Genomic DNA, 23,976 nt, shown 5'->3' with positions numbered 1-23,976 from the left:
TAGAGAAAGCAACTACTACAAGTTGATGCTTCCTGCTTTTCCCTCCTCTTTCTCTCTCTCTCCCTCCTCTCTCTCTCTCAAAATAAATAAATAAAATCTAAAAAAAAAGAAAAAGAAAGAATCAAGAAATGACTGGATGAGCCCTGGCTGGGTAGCTCAGTTTGGTTAGTCTTGTTCCAATACACCACATTGTGGGTTCGATCCCTGGTCAGCGCACATATAAGAATCAGACAATGAAGATATAAATAAGTGGAATAACAGCCTGACCAGGCGGTGGTGCAGTGGATAGAGTATTGGACTGGGATGCAGAGGACCCAGGTTCGAGACCCCGAAGTCGCAAGATTGAGCACGGGCTCATCTGGTTTGAGCAAAAAAAAAAAAGCCCACCAGCTTGAACCCAAGGTCGCTGGCTCCAGCAAGGGGTTACTCGGTCTGCTGAAGGCCCGCGGTCAAGGCACATATGAGAAAGCAATCAATGAACAACTAAGGTGTTGCAATGCGCAATGAAAAACTAATGATTGATGCTTCTCATCTCTCTCCATTCCTGTCTGTCTGTTCCTGTCTATCCCTCTGTCTCTGAAAAACTAAATAAATAAATAAATAAATGGAAAAACAAATCAATGTTTTTTTCTCTCTCCCTTTCCCCCCTCTCTAAAATCATTAAAAAAATTTAAAGAAAAACACAACTAGATAAAAAGCATGAGTCACTTCAATTAAGTGTCCACAAACTTACCGATTCTTTCTTGAAGGGTGATTCAGGTGGTCCTGCAATTTGTTCCTTGACAAAGCAAATATCTTCTTCAGGAATGAGGCCATACTGTTGCATTACAGGTTTGAGGTCATTAGAATCAATCAGATGCTCAAACATATTAACTGAGCCCTGTTCATGCTAGGAAAAGTCAACATAATATGGTCTGTTATAGAATCTTATCATTTAGAGACATACTAGATTATCCAAGATACTCCTGATTTCAGATAATTCAGCAATAAGATTTACTGCATATAAATTACCTAGTTTCCAACTACTGTTTTGCAGATTTTTTTTTGTGTGTGACAGAAAGAGAGTCAGAGAGAAGGATAGATAGGAATAGATAGACAGGAAGGAAGAGAGATGAGCATCAATTCTTCATTTTGGCTCCTTAGTTGTTTATTGATTACTTTCCCATATGTGCCTTGACCGGGAGGCTACAGCAGAGCGAGTGACCCCTTGCTTAATCCAGCGACCTTGGACTCAAGCCAGAGACCATGAGGTCGTATCTATGATCGCACGCTCAAGCTGGATGAGCCTGAACTCAAGCCGGAGACCTCAGGATCTCGAACCTGGGTCCTCCGCGTCCCAGTCTGACACTCTATTCACTGCGCCACCGCCTGGTCAGGCTTGCAGATATTTTTTAAAACCTACACATTTGTCTATATTTTACTATAAACTTTTTATAAACCAGTTCATTATTTCATTAATATATTTAATGACATAATCATTTATAGGCCAGAAGTTACTGCACAGTACAGTATAGAAGACTATCATTACCAGGGCATACAGGTGGAACTCCATTTTAATGAAGACTGCTATGAAATTCAGTTATATTATTTAATCAGCTTTAAATCCAGAAGTTACAAGTTCTGTTAGCATCTCAGCTTAGTGGTCAAATGAAATAAATGCAAATTTGCCAGTAAAGCCTGACCAGGCAGCAGTGTGTGGATAGAGCATCAGACTAGGACACAGAGTACCCAAGTACAAAATTTGAGGTCAGTGGCTTGAGCGCGGGGTTGCTGGCTTGAAGCCCAAGGTTGCTGGCTTCAGCAAGGGTCATTTACTCTGCTGTAGGCCCCTGGTTAGGGCACATATGAGAAAGCAATTAATGAACAACAAGAAGCCGCAATGAAGAATTGATGCTTCTCATCTCTCTCCCTTCCTGTCTGTCTCTCCCTATCTGTCCCTCTCTCTGACTCTTTCTCTGGCTCTGTCAAAAAAAAATATGATTTGGTAAGTCAGAGAATGGGGAAAAAAAATTCATTATATATCTTTTTTTTTTTTTTGTATTTTTCAGTTGCTGGAAACGGGGAGAGACAGTCAGACAGACTCCCGCATGCGCCCGACCGGGATCCACCCAGCACGCCCACCAGGGGGCGATGCTCTGCCCCTCCGGGGCCGTCGCTCTTTTGAGACTAGAGCCACTCTAGCGCCTGGGGCAGAGGCCAAGGAACCATCCCCAGCGCCTGGGCCATCTTTGCTCCAATGGAGCCTCGGCTGCGGGAGGGGAAGAGAGAGACAGAGAGGAAGAAGAGGGGGAGGGGTGGAGAAGCAGATGGGCGCTTCTCCTGTGTGCCCTGGCCAGGAATCGAACCCGGGACTTCTGCACGCCAGGCTGACGCTCTACCACTGAGCCAACCAGCCAGGGCCTCATTATATATCTTATAAAGAATTCCTCAAAACAATAACAAAAAGATAATGAATTTTTTAAAATGGGTGAAACCCTGTCTTGGCTGGACAGCTATGGCAGTTAGAGCATCGTCCCAAAGCGCAGAGGTTGCCAGTTTGACCCCTGGTCAGGTTACATAAAGGAACAGATTGATGTTCTTGTCTCTGATTTCCTCTCTCATGTCCTCTCAAATCAATACAATAAACATTTAAAAAAGCCCAACAATTAGCACCTAGGACACCTGGGCCTCCAGTGCCGGCTCTACCATTTAACAGCTTTGTGGTTTATGGTGCATTGATACATCTGTGCATTTCACTTTCGTTACACTTGTGAAAATGAAAATAATGCCGCCTTCCTTACAGTCCATGAGAATCAAATAAAACATAGATAAAAACACATATGTACCCGAACACTGTCTTGGGTAAGTACATGGTAACACAGCAATGGCTGCTGCTTTCACCGTCTTTATTTCATTGGCTATGAATACGGGAATACGTACCCTCCACTGCACATCCTCACGAGCGAGTGGAATAAATCTTCCATCAAACATATGAGAAAATGGCCCATGACCTTAAAACAAAAGCAGTCTTAGAACAAGAAAAATGTAAAACCTGACTTGATTAGTTTTAAATCTTTTTAGTTTTAATTTGGCTAGCAACAGAAATCAATAATTTGTAAATACATCATAAAAAGAAGCAAATCCTACCTCCCTAGTTTCTAAAAACAAGAGAACAGGAAGCAGAATCACATGGGAAAGTAATCTCTTCATAGACAGCTCTCTGAGTCACCAGACTTCACATAACTGATGAATGGACAGTTTTGTGTAATTTAAAGGAATATTTATGACAAAAACTTTTGGGCCCTGGCTAGTTACAATGCCATTCTTGCCCTGAGGGCACACACCAATTCTTGGGGTCCTCCTAGGACTAAACAACAAGGACAGGGGTAAAACTCCTGTGATAAAAGAATACAGTCTTGCCTGACCAGGCGGTGGAGCAGTGGATAGAGCATCAGACTGGGATGCGAAAGGATCCAGGTTCGAGTCCCCAAGGTCACCAGCTTGAGTGCGGGCTCATCTGGTTTGAGCAAAAGCTCACCAGCTTGGACCAAGGTCGCTGGCTTGAGCAAGGGGTTACTCGGTCTGCTGAAGGCCCGCGGTCAAGGCACATATGAGAAAGCAATCAATGAATGAACAACTAAGGTGTTGCCACGAAAAACTGATGATTGATGCTTCTCATCTCTCTCTGTTCCTGTCTGTTTCTATCTATCCCTCTCTCTGACTCTCTCTCTGTCTCTGTTAAAAAAAAAAAAAAGAATACACTCTTGCCCTTGCCGGTTGGCTCAGCAGTAGAGTGATGGCCCGGCGTGTGGAAGTCCTGGGTTTGATTCCCCGCTAGGGCACACAGGAAAAGCACCCATCTGCTTTTCCACCCTTCCCCCTCTCCTTCCTTTCTATTTCTCTCTTCCCCTCCCCTCCCACAGCCAAGGCACCATTAGAGTAAAATTGGCCTGGGTGCTGAGGATGGCTCCAGCAACAATGGAGCAAGGCCCCAGATGGGCAGAAAATCACCCTTGGAGGGCATGTTGGGTGGATCCCAGTCGGGCACATGCGGGAGTCTGTTGACTGCCTCCTCACTTCTAACTTCGGAGAAATACAAATAACAAACAAACAAACAAAAGAATACAGCCTTGCCTGGCCTATGGTGGTACAGTGGCTGGAGCATTGACCTGGAATTCTGTGGTTGCTGGTTTGAAACACAGGGCTTGCCCAGTCAAGGCAAGTACTATGAGTTGATGCTTCCCTTTCCTCCCCCTTCTCCCTATATCCTCTTTCTAAAAATCAATAAATAAATCTTAAAAAAAAAATACAGTCTGTCTTTCTTTCTCAAAGGAAAAGGATAATATTCTTTTACTGGGATTTATTTTTATTTTTTTATTTTTTTATTTATTCATTATAGAGAGGAGAGAGAGAGAGAGAGAGAGAGAGAGAGAAGGGGGAGGAGCAAGAAGCATCAACTGCCATATGTGCCTTGACCAGGCAAGCCCAGGGTTTTGAACCAGCAACCTCAGCGTTTCCAGGTTGACGCTTTATCCACTGCGCCACCACAGGTCAGGCTTTACTGGGATTTAAATGGCCAAAGACTTCTGATGGGTCAGGGAAGAGAAGAAATTCTCAGAATCTGTAAATCTGCTGTTAATCTGCTAGGGCAGATTATGCATTCTAAGTGAGAAAAATGGATCCGACAAAGTAATTAAAGGTGAAATGGCAATTTTATTCAACAAGAAGGATAAAAGAAAAAAAACAAATTCACATCATCCTAAATAGAGCATTCAGAAAAATCTCATTATCAGAAAGTCCTTTCACATAATTTCTAGCAACGATATTCAACATGGGAGAGTCACTGAAAGGCAATTAAGTAAGTAAGTAAATAAATAAATAAATAAAATAGCAATGCCTTTGTCATATGGATCATTCTAGGAAGAAACAATGGCATGTTTATATTAATGTTAACTGAAGAATTAAAACACAACTTTCATATTTCTCTTGGTTAGTTAGAATTTTTTTATTTCAAAGAGATGGAGCGTTATGGCTTGACATAAGAGCGCTGGTTCTTTGTATAACTTACCGAGGTCATGGCAAAGCCCAGCAATCTGAACACAGAGCATATCTCGTTCACTTATCAGCAGCTCTGGCTGTATTTCACTCAGTCTTTTAACTAGACATCCTGCTAGATAGCCTACACTGCAGAAAAAAAGCAAAACAAAACAAAACAAAAGTCAATTCCTTTGTTGGAAAGATAACAAGTGAAACTTCCAGTCCTTAAGAACTTGAATATGTTTCTCAAATGTTGTAATATAATATCTAGGGCAAGTTAACAGAATGATGTATTTCAGAACTTGGCAGGAACACACAAACAGAATTTTAAAAGCAGGAATTCTTGGCTCAGCATCACTAGTCATTAGGAAATGCAAAAATCAAAACCATAATGAGCCTGACCAGGCGGTGGCCCAGTAGATAGAGCATCGTACTGGAATGCAGAGGACCCGGGTTCGAAACCCTGAGTTTGCCGGCTTGAGCGTGGGCTCATTTGGTTAGAGTAAGGCTCACCAGATTCAGCCCAAGTTCGCTGGCTTGTGCAAGGGGTCACTCCATCTGTTGCAGCCCCCCGGGTCAAGGCACATATCAGAAATCAATCAATGAACAACTAAGGTACTGCAATAAAGAATTAATGCTTCTCATCTCTCTCCTTTCCTGTCTGTCTGTCCCTCTCTGTGACTGTCACAACCCCCCCCCCCCAAAAACAAAACTCCCACAATGAAACAGCACCTAACAACAAGTAGAATGGCTAATGTCTAAAAACAAAACAAAAAACAAAAAGGCCTAAATTAATTAATAACAATTGTTACTCTGGATGTAGAGAAATTAGAACCCTTGTGCACTGTTAAAGGAAATGTATAATGGTGCACCTGCTAAAGAAAACAGTATGGTGGTTCCTCAAAACATTAAAACTAGAATTACCATATGATTCAGCAATTCCAATTCTGTGTACATACCCCCAATAATTGAAAGCAGGGTCTTTTAGATACATTTACACACTCATGTTCATAGCAGCACTATTCACAATAGCCATAGAGGCAGAAACAACTGCGAGTCCAACGATGAATAAAGGGATAGAAAAAATGTGATATATACATACAACAGAATATAATTCAATCTTAAGAGTAAGCAAATTCTGACATATGCTCCAACATAGGTAAACCTTGAAGAAATTATTGAAAGTGAAATAGTCCCCAAAAGATAAATATTGAATGATAACAGTTATATGAAGTACCTAGAATAGTATAATTCATAGAAAAACCAAGTAGAATGGTGGTTGTCAGGGACTAGGGAGGGAGAGGAATGGGGTATTATTATTATTGGATGGGTATAGAGCTTCAGTTTTGCAAGACAACCAAGTTCCGCAGCTTGGTTGCACAATAACGTGGATGTACTTAACTCTACTGAACTGTGTACTTAAAATGGTAAGAAGGTAAATTGTATAATCTATGTATTTTAGCACAATTAAAAAAATATATGCAGAAATTCTGCTTCATAATTGTAACACAGATTGAAGATAAAAATGCCTACCAAATGTTAAATGAACTTTTGGTACTTCCCCTGGAAAGTAATTTCTGAATGAAAACAGTTATCTTTCTTCTCTAAATGCTGAGCTCTGTGGGGATTGAGACAATTACTATCTTGTTGGTTTGGTAGTGCCTAGTAAGTTTTCAATAACTATTTGTTGATGAATGAATGAACACTTGAGTATTCTGGATAATTAAAAATGCTTCAAAATAATAATAAAAACAAATGTGGCCCTGGCTGGTTGGCCCCGCGGTAGAGTATCGACCCACTGTGTGGAAGTCCTGGGTTCGATTCCCAGTCAGGGCATACAGGAGAAGTGTCCACCTGCTTCTCTACCCCTCCCCCTCTTCTTTCTCTCTATCTCTCTCTTCCCTTCCTGCAGCCAAGGCTCCACTGGAGCAAAGTTGGCCCAGGTGCTGAGGACGGCTCCATGGCCTCCACCTCAGGCACTAGAATGGCTCTGTCCGCAACAGAACAACGCCGCAGATGGGCAGAGCATCGCCCCCTGGTGGGCATGCCGGGTAGATCCTGGTCGGGTGCATGCAGGAGTCTGTCTGACTGTCTCCCCGCTTCTAACTTCAGAACAACAACAACAAAAATTTTTAAATAAATGAATGAATGAATGAATGAATGAATGAATAAAAATGTAATGTGGTGAATACTGCATGAAAATCTGGAAAACTGTCTAGTTCTTCCCAGCTTATGTCCTTCAGATCTTCATTTTATAACGGAAAAGCTGACTAAAGTCTCATCTTAGTTGTTCGTAAGAGAAGTGCCACCTTCTCTGAACTTGTGAATGCTCTTGTGATTCACACATTTCCTGGTTTCAGAGGGTAATCTGCACACAACTAAATAGGGATTATAGGAAAATTGAATAATCAAACTTACAAATAGCCTGACCTGGGGTGGTGCAGTGGATAAAGCGTCAACCTAGAACACTGAGGGTGCCAGTTCAAAACCCTCGGCTTCCCTGGTCAAGGCACCTACAGGTAGCATCTACTATGAGATAATGCTTCTTGCTTCTCCTTTCCTCTCTCACTCTTTCTCTCTCCTCTTTCTAAAAATCAATAAATAAAATTTAAAAAAAAAACTTACAAAGTTAATCATACCAGTAACCAACCCAATTAGCTCTAATATTTTAAGTAATTTTAAATATTTAGCTTTAAAATAACATTTGAACACAAATATTTCAACAAAATGATCTCTCAATAGACACTCATTATCCTTCCATGAAGGGTCTGAGGTGGCTTATAAGAATACACAGCTCACAACAATACCAAGATGGCAGCAGAGTAGGCAGATGCAGACTCCCAGCTCATACCACCAAACTGGATTACAAATTAATTTAGGAATAATCACCATGAAAAACCAACTTTGGACTAAAAGAACAGGTCTCAAAAACCAAGGAGTAAAGAAGAAGACACACTGAGCCTGGTGGGGAGTGTGGAGGCATGATGGGGGCTCCCCAGCTTCCAGGAGTGAGGGGGGGAATTGAGGCTGAGAGCCCAGAAGGGCTCTCCTTACAAGGAGAAGAGCAGAAAATATGGCTCACAGCCACTTGCCTGGGGACCTAGGAACGAGGTGGGCTCAGAGGTCTGTCTTGCCTTCCAAAAGGAAAGGTAGGAGAGAGAGACAGACAGTGATAGGAAGAGGAATGCATGGGATGACCTGAGAAGCTGTCTCATTCAGTGCAGAGGCAGCCATAGCTGGGGGAGGGTTGATCCCTCCATACAGCACAAGCCTAAAGTGGTTACGGGTGACCCACCTTCAGAAAGTTCTCCAGCTCCAATCAGCGCAACAAGACAAAGCTGAAAAGAGTAAGTGGGGAAGAGGGGCAGTAACTCAGGTCTCCATGGAGATCTGGGATACACCTCCCCCTAATGAAGCCTAGAAAGCACCCCCCCCAGAGAAGCTGGTAGATCAGGCCTTCAGAGTCTCAGGTTACACCCACACCATTCCTGGATACAATTTCAAATAAGCCCCCTGCTGAGATCAGTAAACAAGATTGCCACAGAGTTAAGAAAACTGAGAAGAAAACAAACAAAACAAGACTTCAAAGTGGCTCTACTAGGTAAGGAGACCACAACTGGAAGAAGCCTACAAGTCATACAGAGAATGGGTAGGCAGAGAAGCATAAATCATATGCTTCAACAAGATAAATCCTCAGAAAAAGTCCTGGAAGAATTGGAAGTAATCAAATTACCGGATGCAGAGTATAAAATAATGATTGTTACGATGCTTAAGGATCTCAAAGCTACAATGGATGGACTTAATGAACACCTCAATAAAGAAATTGTAAGCATCAAAAAGGACATAGAAATCATAAAGAAAAACCAGACAGAAATGACAAACACAATATCAGAAATGAAGACTACACTAGAAGGAATTAAAAGCAGGCTGGATAAAGCACAGGATTGAATCAGTGACTTAGAGGACAAGATAAGCGAAAGCACGGAGGCAGAAAAGCAAAAAGAGGATAAAAAAGTCTGAGGAAATTCTAACAGAGCATTGTGACAACATAAAGAGAAACAATATCCACATGATAGGGGTTCCTGAAGGAGAAGAGAAAGAACAAGGTCTAGAGTAGCTCTCTGAAGAAATATTAGCTGAAAATTTCTGTAACTTGATATACGCAAGAGTCACACAAGTTCAAGAAGCAGAGAGAACCCCATTAAAAAACAACCTAAAGAGACCCACACCAAGACATATCATAATCAAAATACCAAAGCAAAGAGATAAAGAAAAAATATTAAAAGCTGTAAGAAAAAAACAATCACCTACAAAGGAACACCCATATGGATGACATCCGACTTCTCAACAGAAACACTTGAGGCCAGAAGGGATTGGCAAGAAATATTCAAAGTAATGCAGAACAAGACCCTACAAACAAGACTTCGTTATCCAGCAAGACTATCGTTTAAAATTGAAGGAGAGCCTAACCAGGCAGTGGCGCAGTGGATAGAGTGTCGGACTGGGATGCGGAAAAAACCAGGTTCGAGACACCAAGGTCGCCAGCTTGAGCGCGGGCCCATCTGGCTTGAGCAAAAAGCTCACCAGCTTGGACCCATGGTCGCTGGCTCGAGCAAGGGGTTATTCGGTCTGCTGAAGGCCCGCGGTCAAGGCACATATGAGAAAGCAATCAATGAACAACTAAGGTGTCGCTACAAAAAACTGATGATTGATGCTTCTCATCTCTCTCTGTTCCTGTCTGTCTGTCCCTATCTGTCCCTCCTACTCTCTCTCTGTTCCTGTAAAAAAAAATTAAAAAATAAAATTGAAGGAGAAATGTAAAACTTCTCAGACAAAAAAAAAACTCAAGGAATTCATCACAACCAAACCAATGCTGCAAGAAATGTTAAGGGGCCTGCTGTAGACAGAACAAAGAGGGGGAAAATTATATATATTAAAAGAGGAATATAGATTTAAAGAAAAAAAATGACAATAAATAACTACATATCAATAATAACCTTTAATGTAAATGGATTAAATGCTCCAATAAAAATACATAGGGTAGCTGAATGGATAAGAAAACAGGAACCATACATATGCTATCTACAGGAGATGTACCTCAAAACAAAAGATACACATAAACTGAAAATAAAAAGATGGAAAAAAATATTTCAGGCAGATGTAAATGAAAAAACAGCTGGGGTAGCAATACTTATAACTGACAAAACAGACTTTAAAACAAAGGCTATTGTAAAGGATAAAGAAGGTCACTACATAATGATAAAGGGAGCAATCCAACAGAAAGAAATAACCTTTATAAATATCTATGCACCTAATAGAAGCACCTAAATATATAAAGCAGATTTTGATGGACATAAAGGGAGAGATCAACAGCAATATTATAATAGTAGGGGATTTCAATACCCCACTAACATCAATGGATAGATCCTCAAGAAAGAAAATTAACAAAGAAACAGCAGACTTAAGGGACACACTAGATCAACTGGATTTAATAGATATCTTCAGAACCTTTCACCCTAAAGCAGCAGAATATACATTCTTTTCAAGTGCGCATGGTACATTCTCTCGGATAGACCACATATTAGGGCATAAAACGAGTCTCAACAAATTTAAGAAGATTGAAACAATATCAAGCATCTTCTTTGACCACAATGGCATGAAACTAGAAATCAACTACAATAGGAAAACTGAAAAACACTCAAACACTTGGAAACTAAACAGCATGTTACTAAATAACAAATGGGTCAACAATGAGATAAGGAAGAAATTAAAAATTTCTTTGAAACAAATGAAAATGAGCATATAACAACACGAAATCTGGGACACAGCAAAAGCAGTCCTGAGAGGGAAGTTCACAGCATTACAGGCATACCTTAAGAAGCTAGAAAAAGCTCAAATAAACAACTTAATCCTGGAACTATAAGAACCAGAGAAAGAACAGCAAGTAAAGCCTAGAGGAAATAGAAGGAAGGAAATAATAAAGATCAGAGTGGAAATAAAGGACATAGAGGCTAAAGAAACAATACAGAGGATCAATGAAACCAAGAGCTGGTTCTTTGAAAAAGTAAACAAGATCGATCTTAGCAAGACTCACCAAGAAAAAAAAGAGAAAGGACGCAAATAAATAAAAATAGAAATGAGGGTGGAGAATAACAATGGACACAGAAGAAAAACAGAGGATTATAAGAAAATACTGTGAAAAACTGTATGCCAAAAAACTAGACAACCTAGGTGAAATGGACAAATTCCTTGAAAAACATAATCTTTCAAAAATCAATCTGGAAGAATCAGAAAACCTAAATAGACCAATTACAACAAATGAGATCAAAACAGTTATTGAAAAACTCCCAACAAACAAAAGCCCTGGGCCAGATGGCTTCACAGGTGAATTCTACCAAACATTCAAAGAAGAACTCCTATCCTTCTCAAGCTATTTCAAAAATTTCAAGAGGAGGGTAAACTTCCAAGCTCCTTTTATGAGGCGAGCAAAATTCTGATTCCAAAACCAGGCAAAGACAACACAAAGAAAGAAAACTGTAGGCCAATATCCCTGATGAATTTAGATGCTAAAATTCTCAACAAAATATTAGCAAACCGGATCCAGCAAAACATGAAAAAAATCATACATCATGATCAATGGGATTTATTCTAGGGAGGCAAGAACGGTACAATATTTGCAAATCAATATGATTCATCACATAAACAAAAGGAAGGAGAAAAACCACATGATAATTTCAATAGATGCAGAAAAAGCATTCGATAAAATCCAGCACCCATTTATGATCAAAACTCTCAACAAAGTGAGAACACAGGGAACATACCTCAACATGATAAAGGCCATCTATGAGAAACCCACAGATAACATAATTAATGGGGAAAAATTAAAAGTAATCCCCTTAAGATCAGGAACAAGGCAGGAGTGCCCCTTTCACCACTTTTTTTTTAAATTATTTTTATTTTATTTATTCATTTCGGAGAAAAGAGAGAGAGAGAGGTGGGGAGGAGCAGGAAGCATCAACTCCCATATGTGCCTTGACCAGGCAAGCCCAGGGTATCAAACCGGCGACCTCAGCATTCCAGGTCAAGGCTTTATCCACTGCGCCACCACAGGTCAGGCACCTTTCACTACTTTTATTCAACATAGTACTGGAAGTTATAGTTATAGCAATAACTCCAGAAGAAGAAATAAAAGGCATCCAAATTGGAAATGAAGAAATAAAACTATCATTATTGCCCTGGCCGGTTTGCTCAGTGGTAGAGCGTCGGCCTGGCGTGAGGAAGTCCCGGTTCGATTCCAGGCCAGGGCATACAGGAGAGGTGTCCATCTGCTTCTCCACCCCTTCCCCTCTCCTTCCTCTCTGTCTCTCTCTTCTCCTCCGGAAGCCGAGGCTCCATTGGAGCAAAAGATGGCCCGGGTGCTGGGGATGGCTCCTTGGTCTCTGCCCCAGGCGCTAGAGTGGCTCTGGTCGCGACAGAGTGACGCCCCAGATGGGCAGAGCATCGCCCCCTGGTGGGCGTGCCGGGTGGATCCCGGTCGGGCGCATGTGGGAGTCTGTCTGACTGCCTCCCCATTTCCAGCTTCAGAAAAATACAGGCCCTGGCCGGTTGGCTCAGTGGTAGAGCGTCAGCCTGGCGTGCAGGGGTCCCGGGTTCGATTCCCAGCCAGGGCACACAGGAGAAGCGCCAATCTGCTTCTCCACCCCTCCCCCTCTCCTTCCTCTCTGTCTCTCTCTTCCCCTCCTGCAGCGAGGCTCCATTGGAGCAAAGATGGCCCGGGCGCTGGGGATGGCTCCTTGGCCTCTGCCCCAGGCGCTAGAGTGGCTCTGGTCGCGACAGAGCGACGCCCCGGAGGGGCAGAGCATCGCCCCCTGGTGGGCAGAGCGTCGCCCCCTGGTGGGCGTGCCGGGTGGATCCTGGTCGGGTGCATGCGGGAGTCTGTCTGACTGTCTCTCCCCGTTTCCAGCTTCGAAAAAATACAAAAAAAAAAAAAAAGAAAGAAAAATACAAAATACTCCAAAACAACAAAAAAAACACTATCATTATTTACAGATATGATATTATATATAGAAAACCCTAAAGTCTCAGTCAAAAACTACTGGACCTAATAAATGAATTCGGCAAGGTGGCACGGTATAAAATTAATACACAGAAATCAGAGGCATTTTTATAAACCAAAAATGAACTGTAAGAAAGAGAAATTAAGAAAACAATCCCCTTCACTATTACAACGAAAAAAAATAAAGTATCGCTTGACCGGGTGGTGGCGCAGTGGATAGAGCTTCAGACTGGGATGTGGAGGACCCAGGTTCAAGACCCCAAGGTCGCCAGCTTGAGCAAGGGCTCATCTGGTTTGAGCAAGGCTCACCAGGTTGAGTACAAGGTCGCTGGCTCGAGGAAGGGGTCAATTGGTCTGCTGCATCCCCCCCCCCCCCCCCCCGTTAAGTCACATAAGAGAAAGTAATCAATGAACAACTAAGGAACCGCAACGAAGAATTGATGTTTCTCATCTCTCTCCCCCCTTCCTGTCTATCTGTCCCTGTCTGTCCCTCTCTCTTACTCTGTCTCTGCCACAAAAAAAAATAAAATAAATAAATAAAAATAAAGTACTAAGAATAAATATAACCAAGAGTTTAAAGGCTTGTACTCGGAAAATTATAAAACATTGATAAAAGAAATCAAGGAAGATACAAACAAGTGGAAGCATATACCGTATTCATGGCTAGGAAGAAAAAACATCATTAAAATGTCCATATTACCCAAAGCAATTTATAAATTCAATGCAATTCCTATGAAAATACCAAGGACATATTTCAAAGATATAGAAAAAATATTTCAAAAATTCATATGGAACCAAAAAAGAACACGAATAGCCTCAGCAATCTTGAAAAAGAAGAATAAAGTGGGTGGTATCACACTTCCTGATATCAAGTTATACTACAAGGCCATTGTACTCAAAACAGCCTGGTACTGGCATAAGAACAGGCATATAGATCAATGGAACAGAACAGAGAACCCAGAAATAAACCCACACCTTTAAAGACAAGTGATATTTGACAAAGGAGGTAAAAGAATACAATGGAATAAAGACAGCCTCTTCAACAAATGGTGTTGGGAAAATTGGACAGCTACCTGCAAAAAAATGAAACTAGACCACCAACTTACACCATTCACAAAAATAAACTCAAAATGGATAAAAGACTTAAATGTAAGTCGTGAAACCATAAGCATCTTAGAAGAAAACATAGGCCACCGACATCTCTCGCAGCAATATATCTGCTGATTTATCTCCATGGGCAAGTGAAATAAAAGACAGGATAAACAAATGGGAGTATTTCAAACTAAAAAGCTTTGGCATGGCTAAAGACAAATAAAAAGGCAAACTACACAATGGGAGAACATATTTGACAATACATCTGATAAGGGGTTAATAACCAAAATTTATAAAGAACTTGTAAAAATCAACAACAGGAAGACAAACAATCCAATCAAAAAATGGGCAAAAGAAATGAATAGACACTTCTCCAAAGAGGATCTACAGATGGCCCATAGGCATATGAAAAAATGCTCAACATCACTAATCATTAGAGAAATGCAAATTAATACCACAATGAGATAATACCTCACACCAGTCAGAATGGCGCTCATCAACAAAACAATACAGAGTAAGTGCTGGCGAGGATGTGGAGAAAAGGGAACCCTCCTGCACTGCTGGTGGGAATGCAGACTGGTGCAGCCACTGTGGAAAACAGTATGGAGATTCCTCAAAAAATTAAAAATGGAACTGCCTTTTGACCCAGCCATCTCAATTTTAGGAATATATCCAAAGAACACCACATCAACGATTCAAAAGGAGAAATGCACCCCCATGTTTATGGCAGCACTGTTTACAATAGCCAAGATCTGAAAACAGTCCAAGTGTCCATCAGAGGACAAATGGATTAAAAAGCTGTGGTACATATACACAATGGAATACTATGAGGTCATGAAAAAGAAGGAAATATTACATTTTGCGACAACATGGATGGACCTGAAAACTATAATGTTAAGTAACATAAGCCAGGCAGAGAAAGAAAAATATCATATGACGTCTCTCATTTGAAAAATTCGACAAACAATATGAACTGAGAAGCGGAACAGAGACAGAGGCGGGATCAAAGGATCCAGAAGGAAAGCGGACAGAGGGAAAGGGGATGACAGGGTGATAGGATGGGATGAGAGCAGAAAAGCAAATCCTGGAAGGAAAGGGGGAGGGCAGTATAGGGAGGGGGACACTAGAATCTATGTAAACACAATCAATTAATAAAAAAAGGGGGGGAAAAAGCTGTGGTACAGCCTGACCAGGTGGTGGTGCAGTGAATAGAGCATCGGTCTGGGATGCTGAGGACCCAGATTTGAAGCCCTGAGGTTGCTGACTTGAGCTCGGGCACATCCAACTTGAGCGTGGGTCAGCCTGAGTGTGGGATCATAGCCATGACCCTATGGTTGCTGGTTTGAGCCCAAAGGTTGCTTGCTGGCTTGAAGCCCAAGATCACTGGCTTGATCAAGAGGTCACTGTCTTAGTTGGAGCCCCCCAGTCAAGGCACATATGAGAAAGCAGTCAATGAACAACTAAGGTGCCACAACTATGACTTGATGCTTCTAACCTGTCTATCCCTGTTCTCTCTCTCACACTCTTGCTAAAAAGCAAACAAAGAAAACAAAAAAAACTATAGTACATTTATACAATAGACTACTCCACCGTAAAAAAGAAAATCTTACCGTTCGTGACAGCACGGACCTGGAGAGCAAATGAAATAAGCCAGTCAGAAAACGACAAGTACTACACGACTTCACTCATAGTGGCATCTAATGAACAAAATGAACTAACAAGCAAAATAGAGACAGACTCAGAGAGAGCAAGCTGACTGCAGTCATTTAAAGGGGTTTGGGGGACTGAGTGAGGGGATGGAGAGACTGAGCGAGGGGATGGAGAGACTGAGCAAAAATGAGGAAAAACTCAAGGATAATAGTGTGGTGATTTCCGGGGGTGGGGGTGGGGCTAAGGCGGTGGAGGAAAGCACATGGGGGAATAAATAGTGATGGACAGAGATCTGACTTGGGGTGCTGAACACAGTGCAGGGTACAGATGATGTGTTGGGGGAGTGTGCACCTGTAACCATTTTGTGAACCAGTGTCACTTGCATAAATTCAATAAAAAAGGAAGAAAATACAGCACAGAAAGGCTCAAGAGTTGAAACAAGCCATGGCCTGTGAGTCCACACCCAGGTATGACAGGACTGGATTATTATTAGCTAAGGGTGGAGGAGGCAATTAGAGTAACTGTGCAAACACAAGCCAAGTAACACACAATCAACATATGAAGAGGAATAAAAGTGATCAAAAAAAAAAAAAAAATACACAGCTCACAAAAATTAGGGGATATTCCAACGTTTCATATTCATTTTAAAATATCCCCTAATTTTTGTGAACAGTGCACATTAAATTAATAAAATACAGCAAGAGAGAGGAAAGCCTCAATTTTTTCATCAATAAAATAAGGATATGATTACCATTTTATAAAACTTCCCTAAAAAATAAGATGAGACAACCATCTCATGAGACAGATAAGGCACTTAATAACTGGAAGTGCCCCACCCCAAACCCCTTCTTACCCCAGACTATGCTCAAATCGATTGTGTGAAGCTCCTGGAAAAACATAGTAAGCGCCTCCCAGCTGTTTAATATATCGAAGCCGCTGAAATTGAGGTGTGTCGATGATTCGGATAAGGAGAGGGTGAAATTCAATATGGCCATGGATAGGATCATTAATTACCTAGAAAATTATGTTTAAATTAATGCAAGTAACAATACATACCTCCATCTAAAATTTTTCTGTAGTATCGCCAATCTACAGTGCAATGTCAAAGCCAATTAATTGTTCTCAAGTAAAACTAATACTAAGTGAAATGATAAGATTAATATCACTGCCTTATTTAGCTATCTGCCAGGCAAATCAACTCTATTGGATCTGGGTATATTTTACTTCTTCCTAATGGATTCTACCAACAGAAAGATAAAAATTTCAACCTTTTTCGTATGTATATTATTTAATTAGCCTTTAATAAGTTAGTCTTGTATTCAAGTTAAACACTCATTTAACAAACTCATTCAGATCACATAAGCCATATTGCTACTGATATTGTGCTACATTTTTTTCTGAATATATCATTATAGTACCCATAGCTAAAATCCTGAGAAAGAAAAAGAGCCTGACCAAGCAGTGGTGTAGTGGATAGTGTCAGACTGGGATGCAGAGGACCCAGGTTCAAAACCTAGACATCGCTGGCTTGAGCATGGGATCATCCGGCTTGAGCGCAGGGTCGCTGGCTTGAAGCCCAAGGTTGCTGACTTGAGCCCAAAGGTCACTGGCTTGAAGCCCAAGATTGCTGGCTTGAGCAAGGGGTCACCTGCTCTGCTATAGCCCCCCACCAAGGCACATATGAGAAAGCAATCAATGAACAACAAAGGTGCTGCAATGAAGAATTGATGCTTCTCATCTCTCTCCCTTCCTATCTTTCCCTTTCTGTCCCTCTCTCTGACTCTCTCTCTCTCTGTCTCTGTCAAATAAAATGTGGCAAGTTTAGAAAAGTCAAAATCCATTATTCACAACTTATTACTGAGAAGTAGTTTTTCTTTCACTCTTTTATTTATTTTTATAGAGAGAGAAAGAAAAAGAAAAACAATGATATGCTGTTCCACTTATTTATGCACTCATTTATTGATTCTTCTACGAGCCCTGACCGAGGATCAAACCTATACCTTGGCGTATGGGGACAATGCTCTAGCCAATTGAACTACCCTAGCATGGCTTCCCTCCCTTCTTCTAAAAATGAATCCTAGCCTGACCAGGTGGTGGCACATTGGACAAAGCGTCGGACTGGGATGCCAAGGACCCAGGTTCAAGACCCCAAGGTTGCCAGTTTGAGCATGGGCTCATCCGGTTTGAGGAAAGCTCACCAGTTTGGACCTAAGGTTGCTGGCTCGAAAAAGGGGTTACTCAGTCTGCTGTAGCTCCACAGTCAAGGCACATATGAGAAAGCAATCAATGAATAACTAAGGTGTCGCAATGAAAAAACTGATGATTGATGCTTCTCATCTCTCTCCGTTCCTGTCTGTCCTTATCTATCCCTCTCTCTGACTCTCTCTCTATGTCTGTAAAAAAATAAAAAATAAAAAAAAATAAAAATGAATTCTGGCCTGACCAGGTGTTGGCATAGTGGATAGAGTGTCAACTTGGAACGCTGATGACCCAAGTTCAAAACCCTGAAGTTACAGGGTTGAGCATGGGATCATAGATATGACCCCATGGTCCCTGGCTTGAGCCCAAAGGTCACTGCCTTGAAGCCCAAGGTTACTGGCTTGAGCAAGGGGTCACTGGCTCAGCTGGAGCCCTCCCATCAAGGCACATGTGAGAAGCAATCAATGAACAACTAAAGTGCTGCTACTACTAGTTGATGCTTCTCATCGCTCTCCCTTCCTGTCTCCCTCTCCTGCTAAAAAAAAGAATTCTAGATATTTCAGTTATCTCACTTTATATTAAAAAACATGGTAATACACTTAGATCCCTCTTACCTTTACTTCATTAACATGAGTTTGACTCAGTCGTTGGATAACATGAAACAGCTTCTTTCTCTCCCACAAGGAACTAAAATTATAACAGGATAAGAAAATTGATCATTATTGGCTTCATAATAATTGCTAGAGTGTATAAAAGTATACAATCAACTCTAGATTATATACACTAATAGAAAAGTCATTTAAAAATGATTAATAATTCAAATTTATCCTCCTAGAAACTCTTTCTTTCCTTCACTTCTAAAATACGAAACTCTCCCTCTAGGCTTTTGCCCTCAACCCTCTTCTCTCTGGGTAAACTCAGACTTCAACACCTCCTACCTTCCTACTGAATGCTCAAGTTATGCTTCAAACTTATTTTCACCTAATGTATACCCTTTAAAATCCTGAATTTGCATGACTGACATAGTGAAAACTCAAGGTAGCACTCTTTTTAGTAGAGCATAGTGATAATGAGGAACGACTTTAGAATCAGACAGAACTGGCTCACATCTGCCCATGGAATCTATCAGTGACCTTGGACAACTCACTTAACAGTGATGTTTGGTACAGTGATGTTCTCATCCACAGCATAGGGATAATACCACCTACCTCACAATACTGGGAAGTGATTAAGCTGTGTTCAGGCTAAAACAGTACTTTTTAATGGAAACAACTTGACCAAAAATCTGTCACAGAATTTTGAGACCCATTAAAACAAAGTTTAATGAGGGAAAAAACAAACAGAAATCACTAGTTGTTTAAAAAAAAAATCACTAACGTACATATAAACAGTTCCCCCAAACCCAGAGTTTTGTTTTGTTTTGTTTTGTTTTGTTTGGCAAAGGCTATGGCAAGATAAATATTTTAGACAAAAATTTGAAGTAGTCATGGGCCAGGATAGTGAGAATAAAATTTTATTTTTGTATTTCATCATTTCTGAAATGGAATGTTTGTTACACCTCATGTGCACAATTTTTTGATAATTTTTTTTTTTTTTTTTTTTACAGAGACAGAGAGAGAGTCAGAGGGATAGACAGGGACAGACAGACAGGAATGAGAAGCATCAATCATTAGTTTTTCGTTGCGTGTTGCAACTTCTTAGTTGTTCGTTCATTGATTGCTTTCTCATATGTGCCTTGACCGCGGGCCTTCAGCAGACCAAGTAACCCCTTGCTGGAGCCAGCGACCCTGAGTCTAAGCTGGTGGGCTTTCTTTGCTCAAGCCAGATGAGCCCGCGCTCAAGCTGGCGATCTAGGGGTCTCGAACTTGGGTCCTTCCACATCCCAGTGCAACGCTTTATCCACTGTGCCACCGCCTGGTCAGGCGATAAATTTTTTAAAAGACTTTATTTATTCATTTTAGAGAGAAGATAGAGAGAGAGAGGGAGAGAGGGGGGGAGCAAGAAGAATCAACTCCCATATGTGCTTTGACCAGGCAAGCCCAAGGCCTCGAACCAGCGACCTTCGTTCCAGATCAAGACGTTTCCATCCACTGCACCACCACAGGTCAGGCCTCACATGTACATTTAATGAGACAACGTTACTTACTTCCTAGAATAACTTTTTACATCAACAGTTGATCACAAAATTGAGGGAATACACATACTTACCTAATCTGGATTTCCCCTAGAAAGCACAGTCTAAACAAACAAAAATAACAAAACAAAGCAAGCCTGACCAGGTGGTTGTGCAGTGGTTAAAGCACCGATCTGAGACACTGAAGACCCAGGTTCAAAACCCTGAGGTCACCGGCTTGAGCGCGGGCTCGTCAGCTTAAACTTGGGTCACCAGCTTGAACAAGGGGTTACTGGCTTGGCTGGAGCACCACCCCCTCTCCCGCACATATGAGAAGATAATGAACGAACAACTAAAATACTGCAATTACGAATTGATGCTTATCTCTCTGCCTTCCTGTTTGTTTCTCTCTCATACACTCTATAAAAATAATTTAAGGCCCTGGCCGGTTGGCTCAGTGGTAGAGCGTCGGCCTGGCGTGCAGAAGTCCCGGGTTCGATTCCCGGCCAGGGCACACAGGAGAAGCACCCATCTGCTTCTCCACCCCTCCCCCTCTCCTTCCTCTCTGTCTCTCTCTTCCCCTCCCGCAGCCGAGGCTCCATTGGAGCAAAGATGGCCCGGGCGCTGGGGATGGCTCCTCGGCCTCTGCCCCAGGCGCTAGAGTGGCTCTGGTTGCAACAGAGCGATGCCCCGGAGGGGCAGAGTATCGCCCCCTGGTGGGCAGAGCGTTGCCCCCTGGTGGGCGTGCCGGGTGGATCCCGGTCGGGCGCATGCGGGAGTCTGTCTGTCTCTCCCCATTTCTAGCTTCAGAAAGACAAAAAAAAAAAAAAAAAAGTAAAAATAATTTAAAAAGGAAAAGTAGAGTCTAGGATGGGAGCTTGCATACAGGTCATTATTTCAGAACGTGAATACTGGGAATAAGAGTGGGTAACTAGGAAGGTAAACAGGCAATGAGGGGAATGAAAAGCAAGGGCACATCAGTAAGTCTGCTGCACTGGTACCACCGACTGGGCACATGCTCAGCTGATCCCACTGGGATCTGGAAAGGCAGCTCGGCAGCAGAACTCGCCAGGATGGAAAGTGCAGTCTGCCCAGTCCAGGACAGTAGCCACTAGCCACCACTAGCTATTGAGCACCTGAAGTATGGCTAGTGTAACTAAGGAATTGACGTGTTAGTTCCATTTTAATTAAGTTAAACATGTAGCGTAGTTAGTGGCTCTTGTACAGGAAAAGAGCTCTGAGGAGTCCTACAGATCCACTTCAGGGTTATGAGGTAGGCACATATAGTGTGTTCCTTTTGAAATTATGTTTCTTTTGTTCATTCATGTGCCCAAGTTTCTGAGTATCTAATACACAGTGAGCCCTCCATACATATTTATGGAATAAATCAATAATATTTGGGCCGACAAAATATATGGTTCCCTTTAAAAGACTCTAGCCAGAACTGAGGTGGCGCAGTGGATAAAGCGTCAACCTGGAATCCTAAGGTCGCCGGTTAAAAACCTTGGGCTTCCTGGTCAAGGCGCTTCCTGCTCCTTCACCCCTTTTCTCTCTCTCTCTCTTCTTTTTCTAAAACTGAATAAATAAATTTTTTTAATGAAAAAAAAAAAGACTATGAAAATAAATTCAATTCAATCAAAATTGTAACCACTGCATTTAAAAATAGGTAGTAAGGGGGACCTGGAAGGGGTGAAGGGGGCTGGAATGTGATTATGAAAGAGGCAAGATGAGGTCACTGAAGATTCTGATCCAAAGGACATTTATTAAAAGTCAGTAAAAAGTGATCATTATCAATATTAAGCAATAGTACATGAAGCAATTCAGTATAATCCTTTGTTTTGATTCTTTGGTTACTGTCACCACAAACAACATTTAGCTAAGTGGAATTCCAGGAAGAACACATTACACCATTGTTGTCAATTCTCTAAAAGAAGTTTCAGTTTTTAAAGTCTTTCTTTTTATTTATTTATTTATTCATCTTATAGATGAGAGAGAGAGAGAGAGAGAGAAGAGGGGGAGGAGCAGGAAGCATCAACTCTCATATGTGCCTTGACCAGGCAAGCCCAGGGTTTTGAACCAGCGACCTCAGCATTCCAGGTCGATGCTTGATCCACTGCACCAACACAGGTCAGGCAAAGAAGTTTCAGTTTTAAGGAATAAACACTGCATCCTAAACTGAGGTCTTTTTTTTTTTTCCATTTTTCTGAAGCTGGAAACAGGGAGAGACAGTCAGACAGACTCCCGCATGCGCCCAACCGGGATCCACCCGGCACGCCCACCAGAGGCGATGCTCTGCCCACCAGGGGGCGATGCTCTGCCCATCCTGGGCATCGCCATGTTGCGACCAGAGCCACTCTAGCGCCTGAGGCAGAGGCCACAGAGCCATCCCCAGCACCCGGGCCATCTCTGCTCCAATGGAGCCTCGGCTGCGGGAGGGGAAGAGAGAGACAGAGAGGAAGGCGCGGCGGAGGGGTGGAGAAGCAAATGGGCGCTTCTCCTGTGTGCCCTGGCCTGGAATCGAACCCGGGTCCTCCGCACGCTAGGCCGACGTAAACTGAGGTCTTTAAAGTGGACCCACACTAATCTAGACCATAGACCCTCCAGCCATACCTAAGGACATATGCGTATGTCTGTATATATACAATTAATTAAGAGTTTATCATGTACTAATCACTTGATATGCACTGTCTTATTATTATTATCATCCGTTTCACAGAGGAAGAAACTGAAAGTTAAATAACATGCCAAATCAGATAGCTAAAAAGTGCCAAACTATTTTGAGTCTCTAAATCTAATAGCAGGGATACATTCCAGTCTTAAGATAGCATTAAAAAGACCTAGAAATATGATCAAGAAAGGGTTCTAGCCTTGATTTTTCTTGCCGTTTTTTTTTTTTTGCTCCATCAGTTCTTATATATTCTGATGTGTATAATTCAATTATCCTGAACTTAACAGTAAAAAGTTGGTTACTACCAACTTTATGAAGGCTCGTCAGCAAAAATTTTTTTAAACAGGTATCATTAACCCTGGCCGGTTGTCTCAGTGATAGAGCATTGGCCCGGCATGTAGATGTCCCAGGTTCGATTCCCAGTCAGGGCACAGAGAAGAATCATCCATCTAATTCTCCATTCCTCCCCCTTTTGCCTCTCTCTCTCCTCCCCCTCCTGCAGCCATGGCTCAATTGGAGCGAGTTGGCGCACCGGCACTGAGGATGGCACCATGGCCTCCATCTCAGGCACTAAGAAAAGCTTGGTTGCGAGCATGGCCCCAGATGGATAGAAAATCGCCCCCTAGTGGCCTTGCCAGGTGCAGGTTGGTCAGGGAGCATGTAGGAGTCTGTCTGTCTGCCTCCCCTCTCACTGAATTTTTTTTTTTAAAGGCATCATTAATAATATTAAACACAGAGCCTGACCAGGCGGTGGCGCAGTGGATAGAGCATCGGACTGGGATGCAGAGGACCTGGGTTCAAGACCCCGAGGTCACCAGCTTGAGCACGGGCTCATCTGGTTTGAGCAAAAAGCACACCAGGTTGAACCCAAGGTCGCTGGCTACAGCAAGGGGTTACTCGGTCTGCTGAAGGCCCGCGGTCAAGGTACATATGAGAAAGCAATCAATGAACAACTAAGGTGTTGCAACGCGCAATGAAAAACTAATGATTGATGCTTCTCATCTCTCTCCGTTCCTGTCTGTCTGTCCCTGTCTATCCCTCTCTCTGACTCACTCTATGTCTCTGTAAAAAATAAATAAATAAATAAAAATTAAGAAAATATATATTAAACATAGAATTTAAAGCCCTAGCCAGTTGGCTAAGAGGTAGAGTGTTGGCCTAGCATGTGGATGTCCTGGGTTC

General features: G+C 42.0%; 1 protein-coding gene across 2 annotated transcripts in view; it reads right to left on the bottom strand.

Moving 5' to 3' along the window:
- Window positions 1–23,976, bottom strand: part of SAMHD1 (SAM and HD domain containing deoxynucleoside triphosphate triphosphohydrolase 1) — a 60,232-nt gene that overhangs the window by 26,826 nt on the left and 9,430 nt on the right. For both annotated transcript variants that reach the window (XM_066383853.1, XM_066383852.1), the window contains exons 3-7: window positions 18,628–18,700; window positions 16,668–16,828; window positions 5,048–5,163; window positions 2,920–2,990; window positions 734–889 (exon numbers count right to left, since the gene is read on the bottom strand). In XM_066383853.1, coding sequence (XP_066239950.1) covers window positions 734–889; window positions 2,920–2,990; window positions 5,048–5,163; window positions 16,668–16,828; window positions 18,628–18,700 — 577 coding nt within the window. The remainder of the gene's footprint in view (window positions 1–733; window positions 890–2,919; window positions 2,991–5,047; window positions 5,164–16,667; window positions 16,829–18,627; window positions 18,701–23,976) is intronic.

This window comes from Saccopteryx leptura, chromosome 5 (genome assembly GCF_036850995.1).
Source record: "Saccopteryx leptura isolate mSacLep1 chromosome 5, mSacLep1_pri_phased_curated, whole genome shotgun sequence".
Taxonomy (NCBI): Eukaryota; Metazoa; Chordata; class Mammalia; order Chiroptera; family Emballonuridae; genus Saccopteryx; species Saccopteryx leptura.
This window is presented reverse-complemented; position numbering and strand designations above follow the sequence as displayed.